At 45.3% G+C, this 14474-nt stretch overlaps 1 protein-coding gene across 1 annotated transcript in view; it reads left to right on the forward strand.

Annotated features, from left to right (window-relative positions):
• The first annotated feature begins 11275 nt into the window (after positions 1–11275).
• The window catches only part of phf2 (PHD finger protein 2), a 158241-nt gene continuing 155042 nt past the window's right edge, over positions 11276–14474 (forward strand). Inside the window, exon 1 of the mRNA XM_070895324.1 lies at positions 11276–11685. Within this exon, the coding sequence (XP_070751425.1) occupies positions 11588–11685 (98 nt within the window). The 5' untranslated portion in view covers positions 11276–11587. The remainder of the gene's footprint in view (positions 11686–14474) is intronic.

The following is a 14474-nucleotide window of genomic DNA, read 5'->3' on the forward strand; positions in this document are numbered from 1 at the left end:
ATCAGATCATATCCATTTGTATCTATTTATGCCGTCAACTCATCTATTTTGTTACGAATGCTATGTGCATTTAGACAAAGAACCGTTAAATTTGTTTTTTTAATTCTTTTTTCCTGCTTATTTCCTCTCTCCTTCAAACTCACTTTCTTTATTTTTGCTTTCTAATTCCAGCTTTTCTCCCCTCCCTACTGAATCTATTTTCAGGTTCCCATCCCATTCCAAGCTAGTTTAAGCCCTCCCCAATAGTACCAACAACCCCCCCCACCCCCGCCCCGCCGCGAGGATATTGGTCCCGCTTCTGTTGAGGTGCAACCCGTCTGGCTTGTACAGGTCCCACCTCACCCAGAAGCAGTCCAAATGCCTCAGGAAACTAAAGTCCTCCTGTTGTGTATCTGTAAAGCATGCACTCCCATGTTCCACAACCAGGGAGCGCATCCCCTGAAGTCCCAAGGGATCCCAGCATCCCTTGGGAGCACTGTATATAAGCCGGCCCCTAAGACCTGTTCCTCACTCTGGAGTGTCTTAATAAAGACTGAGGTCACTGTTACTTTAACCTCCCTGTGTGCAGTCTCATCTGTGTTAGGAACATAATAACTGGTGACGAGTATACGAACCAAACGCAATGATGCAGCAAACTGTGGGCATCCTGGAGAAGTTCTCGGAGGGTGAGGACTCGGAAGCCTATGTCGAACGGCTAGACCAGTACTTTGTAGCCAATGAGCTGGACGGAGAAGGAAGTGCTGCAAAAAGGAGAGTGGTCCTCCTCACGGTCTGCGGGGCACCGACCTACAGCCTCATGAAGAATCTTCTGGCTCCGGTGAAACCCACAGATAAGTCATATGAGGAGCTGTGTACACTGGTTCGGGAGCAGCTTAACCCGAGGGAGAGCGTGCTGATGGTGAGGTATCGGTTCTACACGTGCCAGCGATCTGAAGGTCAGGAAGTTGTGAGCTACGTCGCCGAGCTAAGGTGACTTGCAGGACAATGTGAGTTTGATGGTTACCTGGAGCAAATGCTCAGAGACTTTTTTGTACTGGGCATTGGCCACGAGACCATCCTAGGAAAACTTTTGACTGTAGAGACACCGACCCTCAGTAATGCCATTGCGATAGCGTTTATGTCCACCAGTGATAATACCAAACAAATCTCTCAACACACAAGTGCTAGCAATGTTCATAAATTAACTGAAATTGTGTTTGCGAGCAGAAATGTACAGGGCAGAAACCACGAGTCTGCAACTGCCAGCAGGCCTCAGGTGACCCAGATGACTCGGAGTCCGCAACAAAGGATGAATGCAAGACAATTCACACCTTGTTGGCATTGCGGAGGCTTCCATTCAGCCTATTCATGCCGCTTCAAAGGGTATGTTTGCAAGAGCTGTGGAACAATGGGGCACCTCCAACGAACTTGAAGACGAGCTGCAAGCTCTGCAAAACCTGCTTACCACCACGTGGCAGAGGAAGATCGGTCCATGGTGGATCAAAGCAATTTCGAGCCTCAGAGAGAGGAAGCAGATGCTGAAGTACACGGGGTGCACATATTTTCGATGAAAAGTACACGGGGTGCACATATTTTTGATGAAATGTCCACCTATAATGCTAAAGGTAAAATTGAATGGCTTACCCGTAGCCATGGAACTGGACACTGGCGCTAGCCAATCCATCATGAGTAAAAAGATGTTTGAGTGCAACAAAGCACTCAGACCAACCCTGAGCCCCATCCACACGAAACTGAGAACGTACACCAAAGAGCTTATCACTGTCCTGGGCAGCGCCATGGTCAAGGTCACCTACGAGGGCACGGTGCATGAACAGCCACTCTGGATTGTCTCGGGCGATGGCCCCACACTGCTTGGAAGGAGCTGGCTGGGCAAAATCCATTGGAACTGGGATGACATCCGAGCGCTATCACGTCGTTGAGGCCTCATGTACCCAGGTTCTTAACAAATTTCCTTCCCTTTTTGAGCCAGGCATTGGAAACTTTTCCAGGGCAAAGGTGCGGATCCAGAGGCACGACCATTCACCACAAGGCGCGAGCGGTACATCACATGATGAGGGAGAGAGTGGAAATCGAGCTGGACAGGCTGCAACGCGAGGGCTTCATCTCCCCAGTGGAATTCAGTGAGTGGGCCAGCCGATTATTCCAGTACTCAAAAGTGATGGCACAGTCAGGATTTGCGGCGATTATAAAGTAACTATTAATCGTTTCTCGCTACAGGACCAATACCCACTACCTAAGGGAGACGACCTATTTGCGACGCTGGCAGGAGGCAAGACGTTCACCAAGCTCGACCTGACTTCGGCCTACTGGATTCAGGAGCTGGAGGAGTCTTCAAAGGGCTTCACCTGCATCAACACGCACAAGGGACTGTTCCTCTACAACAGATGCCCGTTTGTAATTCGGTCGGCTGCAGCGATCTTCCAGAGAAACATGGAGAGCCTACTCAAGTCGGTACCACGCATGATGGTTTATCAGGACAACATATTGGTCATGGGTGGGGACACCGCCGAGCACCTACAAAACCTGGAGGAGGTCCTCCAGCGACTGGATCGCGTAGGGCTGCGGCTGAAGAGGTCGAAATGCGTCTTCATGGCAACAGAAGTGGAGTTTTTGGGGAGAAAGATCGCGGCGGACGGCGTTCGGCCTACAGACGCCAAGACAGAGGCTATCAGGCACGTGCCCAGGCCACAGAACGTCACGGAGCTGCGGTCGTTCCTGGGACTCCTCAACTATTTTGGTAACTTCCTACAGGGGTTAAGCACCCTCTTAGAGCCTCTACCTGTGTTATTGCGTAAAGATGAGAACTGAGTATGGGGACAAAACCAAATAATTGCTTTTGAGAAAGCCAGAAACATTTTAAGCTCCAACAAGCTGCTTGTATTGTATAACCCGTGTAAAAGACTTGTGCTAGCATGTGATGCGTCGTCGTACGGAGTCGGGTGTGTATTACAACAAGCTAACGTTGCGGGGAAGTTGCATCCTGTCACCTATGCCTCCAGGAGCTTGTCTAAGGCTGAGAGGGCCTACAGCATGATTGAGAAAGAGGCATTAGCGTGTGTGTTCAGGGTAAAGAAAATGCATCAGTACCTGTTTGGCCTCAAATTTGATCTAGAAACCGATCACAAGCCCCTCACATCCCTGTTCGCTGAAAACAAGGAGATAAATACTAATGCCTCAGCCCGCATACAAAGGTGGGCACTCCCGCTATCAGCGTATAACTATACTATCCGCCACAGGCCAGGCACCGAGATCTGTGCGGATGCTCTCAGTCGGCTACTATTGCCCACCACGGGAGTGGAAATGGTGCAGCCTGCAAACTTGTTGATGGTGGCGCAGTCCGCAGACTTGTTGATGGTCATGGAAGCGTTTGAAAATGATAAACCACCTGTTATGGCCCGCCAGATTAGGACTTGGACCAGCCAAGATCCTCTGCTGTCCCGAGTAAAAAAACTGTGTACTGCATGGGAACTGGACCAGCATCCCCATTGAAATGCAAGAGCTAATCAAGCCGTTCCAGCGGAGAAAGGACGAGCTGTCCATTCAGGCAGACTGCCTGTTGTGTGGTAACTGCGTAGTGCTACCCAAAAAGGGCAGGGAGACGTTCATCTCGGATCTCCACAGCACACACCCGGGTATAGTAATGATGAAAGCGATAGCCAGATCCCACGTGTGGTGGCCCATATCGACTCTGACTTAAGAGTCCTGTGTACGGCAATGCAGCATGTGTGCTCAGTTGAGCAACGCGCCCAGAGAGGCACCACTAAGTTTGTGGTCCTGGCCCTCCAGACCATGGTCGAGGATCCATGTCGACTATGCGGGCCCGGTTCTCAGTAAAATGTTCCTGGTGGTGGTAGATGCTTTTTCAAAATGGATTGAATGTGAAGTAATGTCGGGAAGCACCGCCACGCCACCATTGAAAGCCTGAGGGCCATGTTTGCCACCCACGGCCTGCCTAACATATTGGTCAGTGACAACGGGCCATGTTTCACCAGTACCCATGAATTTAAAGAATTCACGACCCGCAATGTCACCTCAGCCCTGTTTAAACCAGCCTCCAATGGGCAGGCAGAGCGGGCAGTACAAACCATCAAACAGAGCCTCAAACGAGTCACAGAAGGCTCACTCCAAACCCGCATGTCCCGAGTATTGCTCAGCTACCACGCCAGACCCCACTCACTCACAAGCGTGCCCCCGGCTGAGCTATTCATGAAAAGGACACTTAAAACCAGACTCTCGCTGGTTCACCCCAACCTGCATGATCAGGTAGAGAGCAGGCGTCAGCAACAAAATGTAAACGATGGTCGCGTCACTGTGTCATAGGAAATTGATCTGAATGACCCTGTGTATGTGCTAAACTATGGACATGGTCCCAAGTGGATCGCGGGCACAGTGATGGCTAAAGAAGGGAGTAGGGTGTTTGTAGTCAAACTAGACAATGGACAAATTTGCAGAAAGCACCTGGACCAAATGAGGCTGCCATTCACAGACTGCCCTGAACAACCCACAGCTGACACCACCTTTTTCAAGCCCACAACACACACCCAAAAGATCAACGACACCAACCCGGACCAGGAAATCAAACCCATCACGCCCAACAGCCCAGCAAGGCCAGGCTCACCCAGCAGCCCTGCAGGACCAACGAGGGCACAGCCCAGCGAGGGCACAGCCAACACACCAGGACAGACATTTGTACCGAGGCGGTCCACCAGGGAAAGAAAGGCTCCCGGCCGCCTCACCTTGTAAATAGTTTTCACTTTGACTTTTGGGGGCAGTGATGTTGTGTATCTGTAAAGCAAGCACTCCCATGTTCTGCCACCAGGGAGTTCATCCCCTGAAGTCCCAGGGATCCCAGCATCCCTTGGGAGCACTATATAAGTCGGCCCCTAAGGCCTGTTCCTCACTCTGGAGTGTCTTAATAAAGACTGAGGTCACTGTTACTTTAACCTCCCTGTGTACATTCTCACCTGTGTTAGGAACACAATACCTCTTGCCTACACCATCTCTCTAGCCACACATTCATCTGCTCTATCCTCCTGTTTCTGTACTCACTAGCTCATGGCACCAGGAGTAATCCGGAGATTACTACCTTTGAGGTCCTGCTTTTTAATCTCTCTCCTAGCTTCCTAAACTCTGCCTGCAGGACCTCATCCCTCTTTCTACCTATGTCATTGGTCCCGATATGGACCACGACTTCCGGCTTTTCACCCTCTCCTCCCAGAATGCCCTGCAGCCGCTCGGTGACATCCTTGACCCTGGCACCAGGGAGGCAACATATCATCCTGGAGTTACGTCTGCGGCCGCAGAAACGCCTGTCTGCTCCCCTGACTATTGAGAATCCCCTACCACTATATATCTTCCATTCTTCTTCCTCCGACCTGTGCAGCTGAGCCACCCGTGGTGCCGTGGTCTTGGCTCTGGCTGCACTCCCCAGAGGCACCATTGCCCTCACTGGCACTCAGAACAGAGTACCGATTGGAGAGTTAGATGGACTCAGAAGACTCCTGTACTACCTGCCTAGTCCTCCTCTTCTGTCTGGCGGTCACCCAATTCCTCTATGTCTGAACACTATTAAGCTGGACTAATAATCTGGAGAATATAAATTCAAATTATAGTTTGGCAACTTGAATTTAGTTTTTTAAAAACCTGGACATATATATAGTTTTTAGTAAAAGTGACCATGAAGATGTTGGATGCTCGTATATTAGTTCAGTAATATCTTTTAAGACAGGAAACCTGCTGTACTTACCCGGTCTAGCCTATATATGATTACAGTCCCCAACCAATGTGGTTGACGCTTAAATGCCTTTTGAAGTGATATTGCAAGCAACTCAGTTGTATCAAATTCCTGGGGCAACTACAGATGGACAATAACTGTGAGCCTTGCCAGCAACACCCACATCCTGACAACTAATTTTTACAAAAAATAATTCTCTATCATTGGCCTATTTTTCAAAGGATCTGGATCCAGGCACCTCATGTTGGCAGCACTGTTTGATACTAAAGACTTGATGCATCATGATGCAGCATATGAAGGAGATTGATGAAGTTGCCCATGCCTGAGCCAAAATATTTTTTATTTTATTCAGTGCATTTACTGGTAACACTTGTAATCTCAATAATGAAAATTAAGTCATCACCCTGTATTTTCTTAATGATATATTTATATGACAGAGTGTGCAGATACTTTGCCTATAATTTTGCACCAAAAGCATATGCCCATTGTTCTTTTGCACCTGCTACTTCACATTGTTATCGTTCTATCCTGTCACTTGTACCTCCAGCTGTGCATTCACTTCACCCTGCTGACTGCTTTACATAAACTGAAAGAGGAAAATGCTAAATAAACAAGTGACAAGCTCTAGATATATGTGGTTTCTCTCATTAGTTTGAGGTTTGTATATCTGTTGTAGCTTCACCTTTCATGCAGATACTGGCCCAAAAGACTTGTGCCTGCAAATTACCCTACATGGTATAGGTTTGATTTTGGCTTTGGTGCCACGGTGACACTCTTTACAGGGAGGGGAGGGGAAACTGGAGAATCATATCATCGCAGTCGGGCTGGGAGCATGTTGCTTGTTTCTTAGCTACGGAATGTTGCAGAGAAATCTAAAATGTGGAAGAAGAAAACTGCATTTAAGATGGAGATGGCGGAAGGTAGAAGATGGATGCAATCAGTATGGTGACCATGAAACTACCGAATTGTCGTAAAAACCCATCTAGTTCACTAATGTCTTTTAGCGAAGGAAATCTGCTATCCTTATCCGGTCTGGCCTATATGTGACTTCAGACCCACATGTGGTTGACTTTTAACTGCCCTCTGCAATGGCCTAGCAAGCTACTCAGTTGTATAAGACAGCTCACCGCCACCCTCTCAAGGGCAATTGGGGCTGGGCAATAAATGCTGGCCTTGCCAGCGATGCCCACATCCTGTGAATGAATTAAAAACTATTGATTGTAGAATGCTTGATTCAAGAAGAAAAGTCAGCTTTATGTTTAGGACAGAAGTTAGGAGGACATTTTGGAACTTGATCGGAAGAAGTTGGAGGGGCAGGAAGAGATTGCAATTAATTTTAATAAAGTGTAATTAAGCAACAACAATAACAGCTTCCATTTATATCGCACATTTAACAGAATCTTCCTCATCCTTGGCCTTTGCCAACCTGTACGTAAACTCTCTGGTCTTGAATAACATGAAAAATCATCCCCAGGTAATTTACAACTGAGCAAAAGGAAACAGATGACAGGTCAGAAAGGAGAGATTAGGGTGGATCAATAGCTTGACCAAATAAATAGGTTTTGAACAGGTTTTTTTAAGGATGGAGAGGCAGATAGGAATTTTCAGAAAATAATAAAATGGTTTGTTAGCTTGAAATGGCTACAATGCCAAAAAAGTTTAATGACCTCAGCAGCATTGTGGCAGGGTAAGAATCCTATCTGTCATCTCAACTACTCTCTCCTTTACTCTCTCCTGCAGCCTCACTATTCATAGCGCTTCCCTCCCCCACTCCAGTTCACTCTCTGACTGCGCTGCACTTCCTTCCAATTCTTTCTCCTCCTACTCACACACTCTGCACCTCCTACACTTATCACTGTTGCAACTCTCGCTTTCCCATGCACTATTTGTTCATGACAGGCACATTCTCAAATCAGTTCACAAAGCTGTCACTAACACACACATTTCTTTCTTGCAGAAGGTCGCACACAACATGAGGCAGCAGAGGGCGACTGGATAAGCCAGCGGCCACCTATCGACTTGAAGAGGGCATGCTGGACATCATGGGCAATTGGCGTAGCATGTAGTCAGACTGGAGGAGATGTCCGGCAGGGTCTCTTTACACCTTAACCTCCCTTCACTTCTTCTATCTCTTCTCCATGACAAACGGCAGCTGCTTTTAGCAGCCACACACTTCTCTCTGCTCTCCCTTCACACAAAACGTTAATCCTTGTCCCTCTCTTTCACTTCAGTACAGAGGAATCTGGGGTCCTTGTGCATGAAACACAAAAGGTTATTACGCAGGTACAGCAAGTAAGCAGGAAGGCAAATGGAATGTTGGCCTTTATTGCAAGGGGGAATGGAGTATAAAAGGGTATTGGTGAGGTTACCCTACAGTACTGGGTGCAGTTTTGGTCTCCGTATTTAAGAAAGGATATACTTGCATTGGAGGCTGTTCAGCGAAGGTTCACTAGATTGATTCCGGAGATGAGGGGGGTTGACTTATGAAGATAGGTTGAGTAGGTTTGGTCTATACTCATTGGGGTTCAGAAGAATGAGGTGTGATCTTATTGAAACATATAAGATAATGAGAGGGCTGGACAAGATGGATGCAGAGAGTATATTTCCAGTCGTGAGGGAAAGCAAAATTTGGGGAGCAAAGTCTCAGAATAAGGGGCCGCCCATTTAAAACTGAGATGAGGAGGAATTTCTTCTCTGAGGGTTGTAAATCTGTGGAATTCACTGCCCCAGAGAGCTGTAGAGGCTAAATCTTTCAATATTATATATAAGGCGGCGATAGACAGATTTTTAAGCGATATGGGAATAAAAGGTTATGGGGAGCAGGCAGGGAAGTGGAACTGAGTCCACGATCAGATCAGCCATGATCTTATTAAATGGCAGAGCAGGCTCAAGGGGCCAAATGGCCTGCTCCTGCTCCTATTTGTTACATTCTTATGTTCTTATTTCTGGTGCTGGCATACTCTGTAGCTGTGCCCAAGTTCATGACAGGAGTTACGAGCCATGTCCAGAGGGGATATCTGTCACCAAGAAGCCAGCCTGTAATCTGATGACCTGGTTGGAATAAATGCGGCACTGAGGACTGGTGCAGGATGAATGACTCATGACTGCTATGAGGAAATCCGGCATAGACCTGCATGATACACTGCCTGTGGTCACAAACAAGTGGGAATCCCTTTCTATTGACAAAAATGGCAGGCTGGTAGGGTAATGTGGGTGCACTACAGGGTAAGGTAGGGGAAGCCTGCAATGTGGCAAGGCCTATCGCTCTCTCATTCTGCTTCGTTCTGTCCATGGTGAATGTTTTATATGTGCATTGGTGACCTCCCTGATACAGCGGTGCACAGAAAGCTTATGAGATGTCATGATGCCACCAGCTGCAGCCTGAAACATCCCTTTGGCATAAAAATTAAGAGTCACAGTGACCTTGCCAGCCACAGGCAGTGCTGTACATACCCTGGTCTGGAGCTCCAGTTGTGGCTGCAGCAGGTGACATAGCTCTGTGGCAGCTTTCTTGGTGAAGCACAGATGCCGCATACATTGCCCCACAGTGAAGTTGAGGTATGAGAAGTGCTCCCTGAAGACCCATTATGGATAACACCTCTTCTGTCAGTTGCTACTAGTTTCTCCTGTCTCCTTTGCTGCTCCCCCTCATCCTCCAAGCCCAAAGGCAGCCCTATCAGACCACCCATGACTGGAATAAAACTGTTTCCAAAGCAATCCAGCACCAGCGCAAAGTTTTTCTTCAGAATTCACTTGTGGACCAGTAGCCTAAATGGACAAACCAGCAGCTAACCCATATGGAGGATATGAGCTCTTTAAATAGTGCTGCTGCAGGGTTCTTGCTGACTGTTGGCATCGTGATTTGCGAGGCAAGCTTACCACGTGGCCAGTCAGGCGCTGGGGCAGACCAATTTCATAAAAGGATCCTACAACCAGTGTAGCATCCTCATTTAAATATGATAATGAGCTCCCTTAATTGTTCCGATGCATGCACCGGATGTCTATAGAGCAGCCCAATCCAATATAGTGAGTGACACACTTCCGGCATGGGACAGGCGTGCCCATGCCGCCCACTATATTGGACCGCCAAGAGCCCATTTTATGCCTGAAAAATGAGTGCAGTGCGATTGAATTTCTAGGCCAATATATTCTACTCGGGACATTATTTTGTCTTTCTCTTTCTGTTGCTGACTGCCCTGCTGCGTACTTTCAGCATTTTCTGATTTTATTTCAGACTTCTAGTTTTTGCAGTTTTATATTTTTTTATTAATTCCAATTGAATGTACCTGATCATATTACATACCAAAAGTGAATCTTAAGTGGTTTGTAAATGTGAATAGAACTCCGAAGCTAAATGAATTCCACAAGCTTAGCATTGGTGTGGAGCAGTTTTCACTTCACACCAATCTTGCAGTGCAAATCCAGAATCAGGGCCTGATCTGACTCTAGAATGAAGCAGAGTAAGAGTCCCTGGAGATGGTTCTCACACAGCTTTACTGTGACACTGCATGGATCATAAATCCAATGTGATGCCAAACCGGATTTACAAAGTGCCCAGGGTCACTGTTTAAATCTAACAAAGCTGAATTTAAATCTTAGTGAGCAAGGGTTCTTCCCTTCTCACTTTTTAAACAATTATATTTCTTGCCATTCAGAGAAAGCTCTGCATGCACATGAATCCAACCACATACAGATCTCACTTTTGGGCAGAATAGTTACACACTTCCTGCCAGGCAGGAGCTGCGCAATGTAAACACATTATTGCCTCATCAAAACTTGAATACTGTTCTCAGTGTAAATGCATTTTTAAACAAATCAACGACTTGTTCTTTACAATAAATATTCTCTATTCTTAAACCATTTTAACTTTTATACTGTTGTGCTGAATGTGATAGAACAGGTCTGACATAGGTAAAAAGTTAACAATGGTCACATACGAGATGAAAATATCAGTTATATCTTCAGCTCTTGTATACAGTTCAGTATTGAGCCTTCAGTTGTATATACCCAAATTACTGTACTGTATTATATCTTATAAATATTTTCTGGAGAGCCTAAATAGTATTTTTTTTCAAATATGTTTTGTTCTAGAGTGTGAATATATAATTAATCATCTAAATTATTTTGCCCAAACAGGGAATATCATAGCATGGCAACATGTCCAGAGAAAAACCTTCCAATATTCTTAGCGTCTTTTGAACATAACTTGCTTTTAATTTTTTCATAATTTATTTTCCCCCTGCACTTTTTTTTAAACAACACTTTTTTTTCTCCCCCCCCTGTAACTGGTAATAAATAACAGCTTTACACCCAGGGCCATGGATTGTGTATAATAGTGCGTGTACAGTTACACATTCTCGGGCAAAAGGTGCACTTTTCCGTCCTTTTTTTTCTGTTGCCCCCCCCCTCGCCCCCCCGAAGTTGCAAATGACAGCGTCGCCGGGGAGCTGCTGAGCCGGCCGTTGTTACATTGTAGCCGGGTGCTTGGCTGCTCAATGTCGGGTGCGCTGCTTACAATAGTATTAAACCTCTCCGACTGACTGACTGACTGACGTAATTTAGCAATGAAAGGATACAGTCTGCTCCGTACAGTATGCAACTGTCAGGCGGCGGCGGCGGCGGCAGAGCGCATTGTGCCCGGAGCCGCAGCTTAGAGACGATGTGAGCAACTTCAGGAGCAAGGTTGGGGGGCAAAAGAAACAAAACTATATATATATATAAAAATAATAATTTCCCAACTGTAAGCCGCGAAGGCCGGCATCGCAGAATAACAGAAGGAAGAGGAAACATTTGGAAGAATTTTTCCTGTGTGCTGGGGAAGAAGGCGCTTCTCTCATTCTGGAGCCAGCTAACATGGCGACTGTACCAGTCTACTGCATCTGTCGGCTACCTTACGACGTAACCCGATTTATGATTGAATGCGATGCGTGCAAGGACTGGTTTCACGGCAGGTAAAAAAAAACAGGGGGGAGCTTTTATTTCTGGCCTTTTTCTTTCCCCCGTACATGAGTTGCCTGGGCTGGGTTGCTCAGGGACGGGAGGGAGGGGGGCAGCTGGCAGTTTGGCGGGAGGCGAGGAGCGAAGCGCAGCCGATTTTGGGGGGGGACAGTCTCGGAAGAAGCAGAGGCCCGAGGAAGAAGGCGGCGCTTGCGGACGTTTTCTCCTCTTTGGGTGACATAAACTGTTTGTCATTGTGTAAATATTCGCCTTTTTCAACCGGCCGCCAGTTGTTTGGAGCGGGGTGTTTTTTTTGGGGGGGGAGGGGAGGGGGTGTTTAACATTGTCCTAAAGCCCTTTAGGTGTTTCTCGTGTTTTGTTTGTGATCAGTGATGCTTAAAAACCTCCCAAATCATAAAGCAGCGCGAACATTTTCGCCCAAATGTAAATATGTTTACCATATGGTTTACGCGTAAAAGACACTTTTTCTCCTTTCGACGGACTGGTGGAATATTTTGGGGCAGTATTTAGTGATTTGTCTGCGCACTCTGCCTTGGGGACGGTTCCCGCTTTTGTTTAAATTGTTAAAAATAAGCGGGACCCGATGTGGCGGATGTAAATATTGACATTTTACTTGGGTTTTATCAATAGTATTTCCACGTGTCGTTTCTGAAAAGTGTCAGAAAGCCTTTGCTGACGTTTCTTAATTGCTTGATTTTAAATCCCGTTTTTAAAACAAAATGGATTTCGGTGTTTGCCGGTTACATTTCAAATTAAATGTCACCTGAAAGCTTTTTTTTGTGTAATATGCAATGAATCGATTTCGTCTCAATCTACTGGTCTTACTTTAAAAAGGAAATTCAACTGTGACTTTGGTCTGCGTGGTTTCTGCAGTGTGAGTTTGAAATCGTTCTTTAACACCTTTTAGATCATTAGCAAAGAAAGTTTTTCAAAAGTTTTTTTGGCGCTCACCATATTGTGTGAAGCAGAAGATACAAATACCATTTCAATGTTTGTGTTCATTTTAAAATATAAATGTTGGCCTAATTGTCCCCCTTAGATTTGAAACCTTTGGCCTAGTACTTGATGGCTTGAATACCTGTAGCTTTTTAAAAAAATTCTCTTATTCAGTTATAAATTTGAGAATTTTTTGGTGGGTCGCCAATCTCAAATACGGAGCCCATTAGCCTTTCTCTGTCCTCTTCAAAGATCAGGTAAAGTGACAGACTCGGCAGTGTGCCTCTTCTGTCTTGTCATTTCAGTCCACTGGCAAGGAAATGGGGTCCGGTCGGAGATGAATGAAAATATTAATTTTGTTCTGCATTCCAAGGTAATAGATATGGCACAGATAAAAATAGGGTTTCAGTGCTGTTCATAATTTTGTCAGTGAACTTTGGGCTTAGGGAGATAAAGTGGTGATATACTAACTCGCTGTACCATGAAGTGGAGGATTGGGGTTTTCTCCTGCACTTGCCCCACAACGAGTTCAATCTCAGTGGGACTGTCAGGTAATAAATTCTTTCCTGACTGAAGGGACTATCAAGAGGATTACTCAACCTGTTGCTCACTCATGCACCACCTAGCAGCCTGTTACTTAGAAGCCTGTTATAAAGCAGCATCAGTTAAGGCCTGGAAGCCCTCATACCTAGAGAATGATTGGAGAAGAAAGATTAACAAAAAATAATCAGAAAATTATTTGTTTTATTCATCTTCCTACCACTATCAGCTCATACTTCATTTAAAATCAATTAAAGATAACAGCTGATAATGTTTCAATACCTTTAATTTTGAAATCTGTGTAGACATTTTGGGAACAAGGTTAAAGTATCAGTATACTAATAGTCAAAGCATGATCATTGATGTTTGAAGGCATGTATGTGGGTCTGATTCACTGTCCAAAAATTCAATCACCAGCAGTTTTATTCTTTATGAATTTAGTAACTTTTTGTGGGTATATATTTTCATAGTTACCTGATTTGAGCAGGTCAGCAGGTAACTGAAAAAGCCATCTTACTTTTTTATATCCGTGACTGCAGTTGAATCTAACCCCACTTTTTTTGTTGGACGATAATTGCCAGGTCACTTCAAGCCTGTGACTACTTTTAATGGCTTGAGTGAGCTATATACTCATAAGTAGTACTCCAGAAAAATCCCTCAAAAATAAAGGTTTAAAAATTTTTCTTAGTCGATAGCAGTTCCTTATATTAAAATTGTAATTTAAATTTACCATTTTAATTTTGATAATGCAGTAGCTTCCTTGGATATCTAAATAGTTAACGACAGTTGCCTTAATCCTATGGTCACTTCTTTCAGAATGATGTAGGATGCTGTGAGTGAGTCTGTTTCACTGTCTGTTTGTGCTGGGCACCAAGGCCTAGGGTTTCCGCTTGGTTGAGCTTTTTTTGTGGGGGGGTGCATAATTTGTCCGAAAGCAGGGTAAAATTGCGGAATTTTCAGAACAACTTGAGTTTCCGATCTTTTGCACTAGTTTAAAAAAACATTATGCTAGAAGCAGGCCCCACCCACAAAACTGGCCGTGCCCCCAGGATGAATTAATCGCCATTGGGAGTTTCTGTTAATTGCGATTGTATGTGGGCCTTTGAGGAGGGGGGCGCATGAGGACACCAATAGGACTGTTTTTAAAGCTTTTGAAGTAATTTATTTTTTAATTTACTAAGAAACTGGATACTGTAACTGGATACGAGCAAATGGATCTGTATATTTTTTAAGTCGTTTTCAGTAATTTAAAATTGCGTTACTTGTGGTGAATTGACATTGTGATTTAAAAATGCCTATTTCTTTG

The sequence above is a fragment of the Pristiophorus japonicus genome, chromosome 12, assembly GCF_044704955.1.
Source record: "Pristiophorus japonicus isolate sPriJap1 chromosome 12, sPriJap1.hap1, whole genome shotgun sequence".
NCBI lineage: Eukaryota > Metazoa > Chordata > Chondrichthyes > Pristiophoridae > Pristiophorus > Pristiophorus japonicus.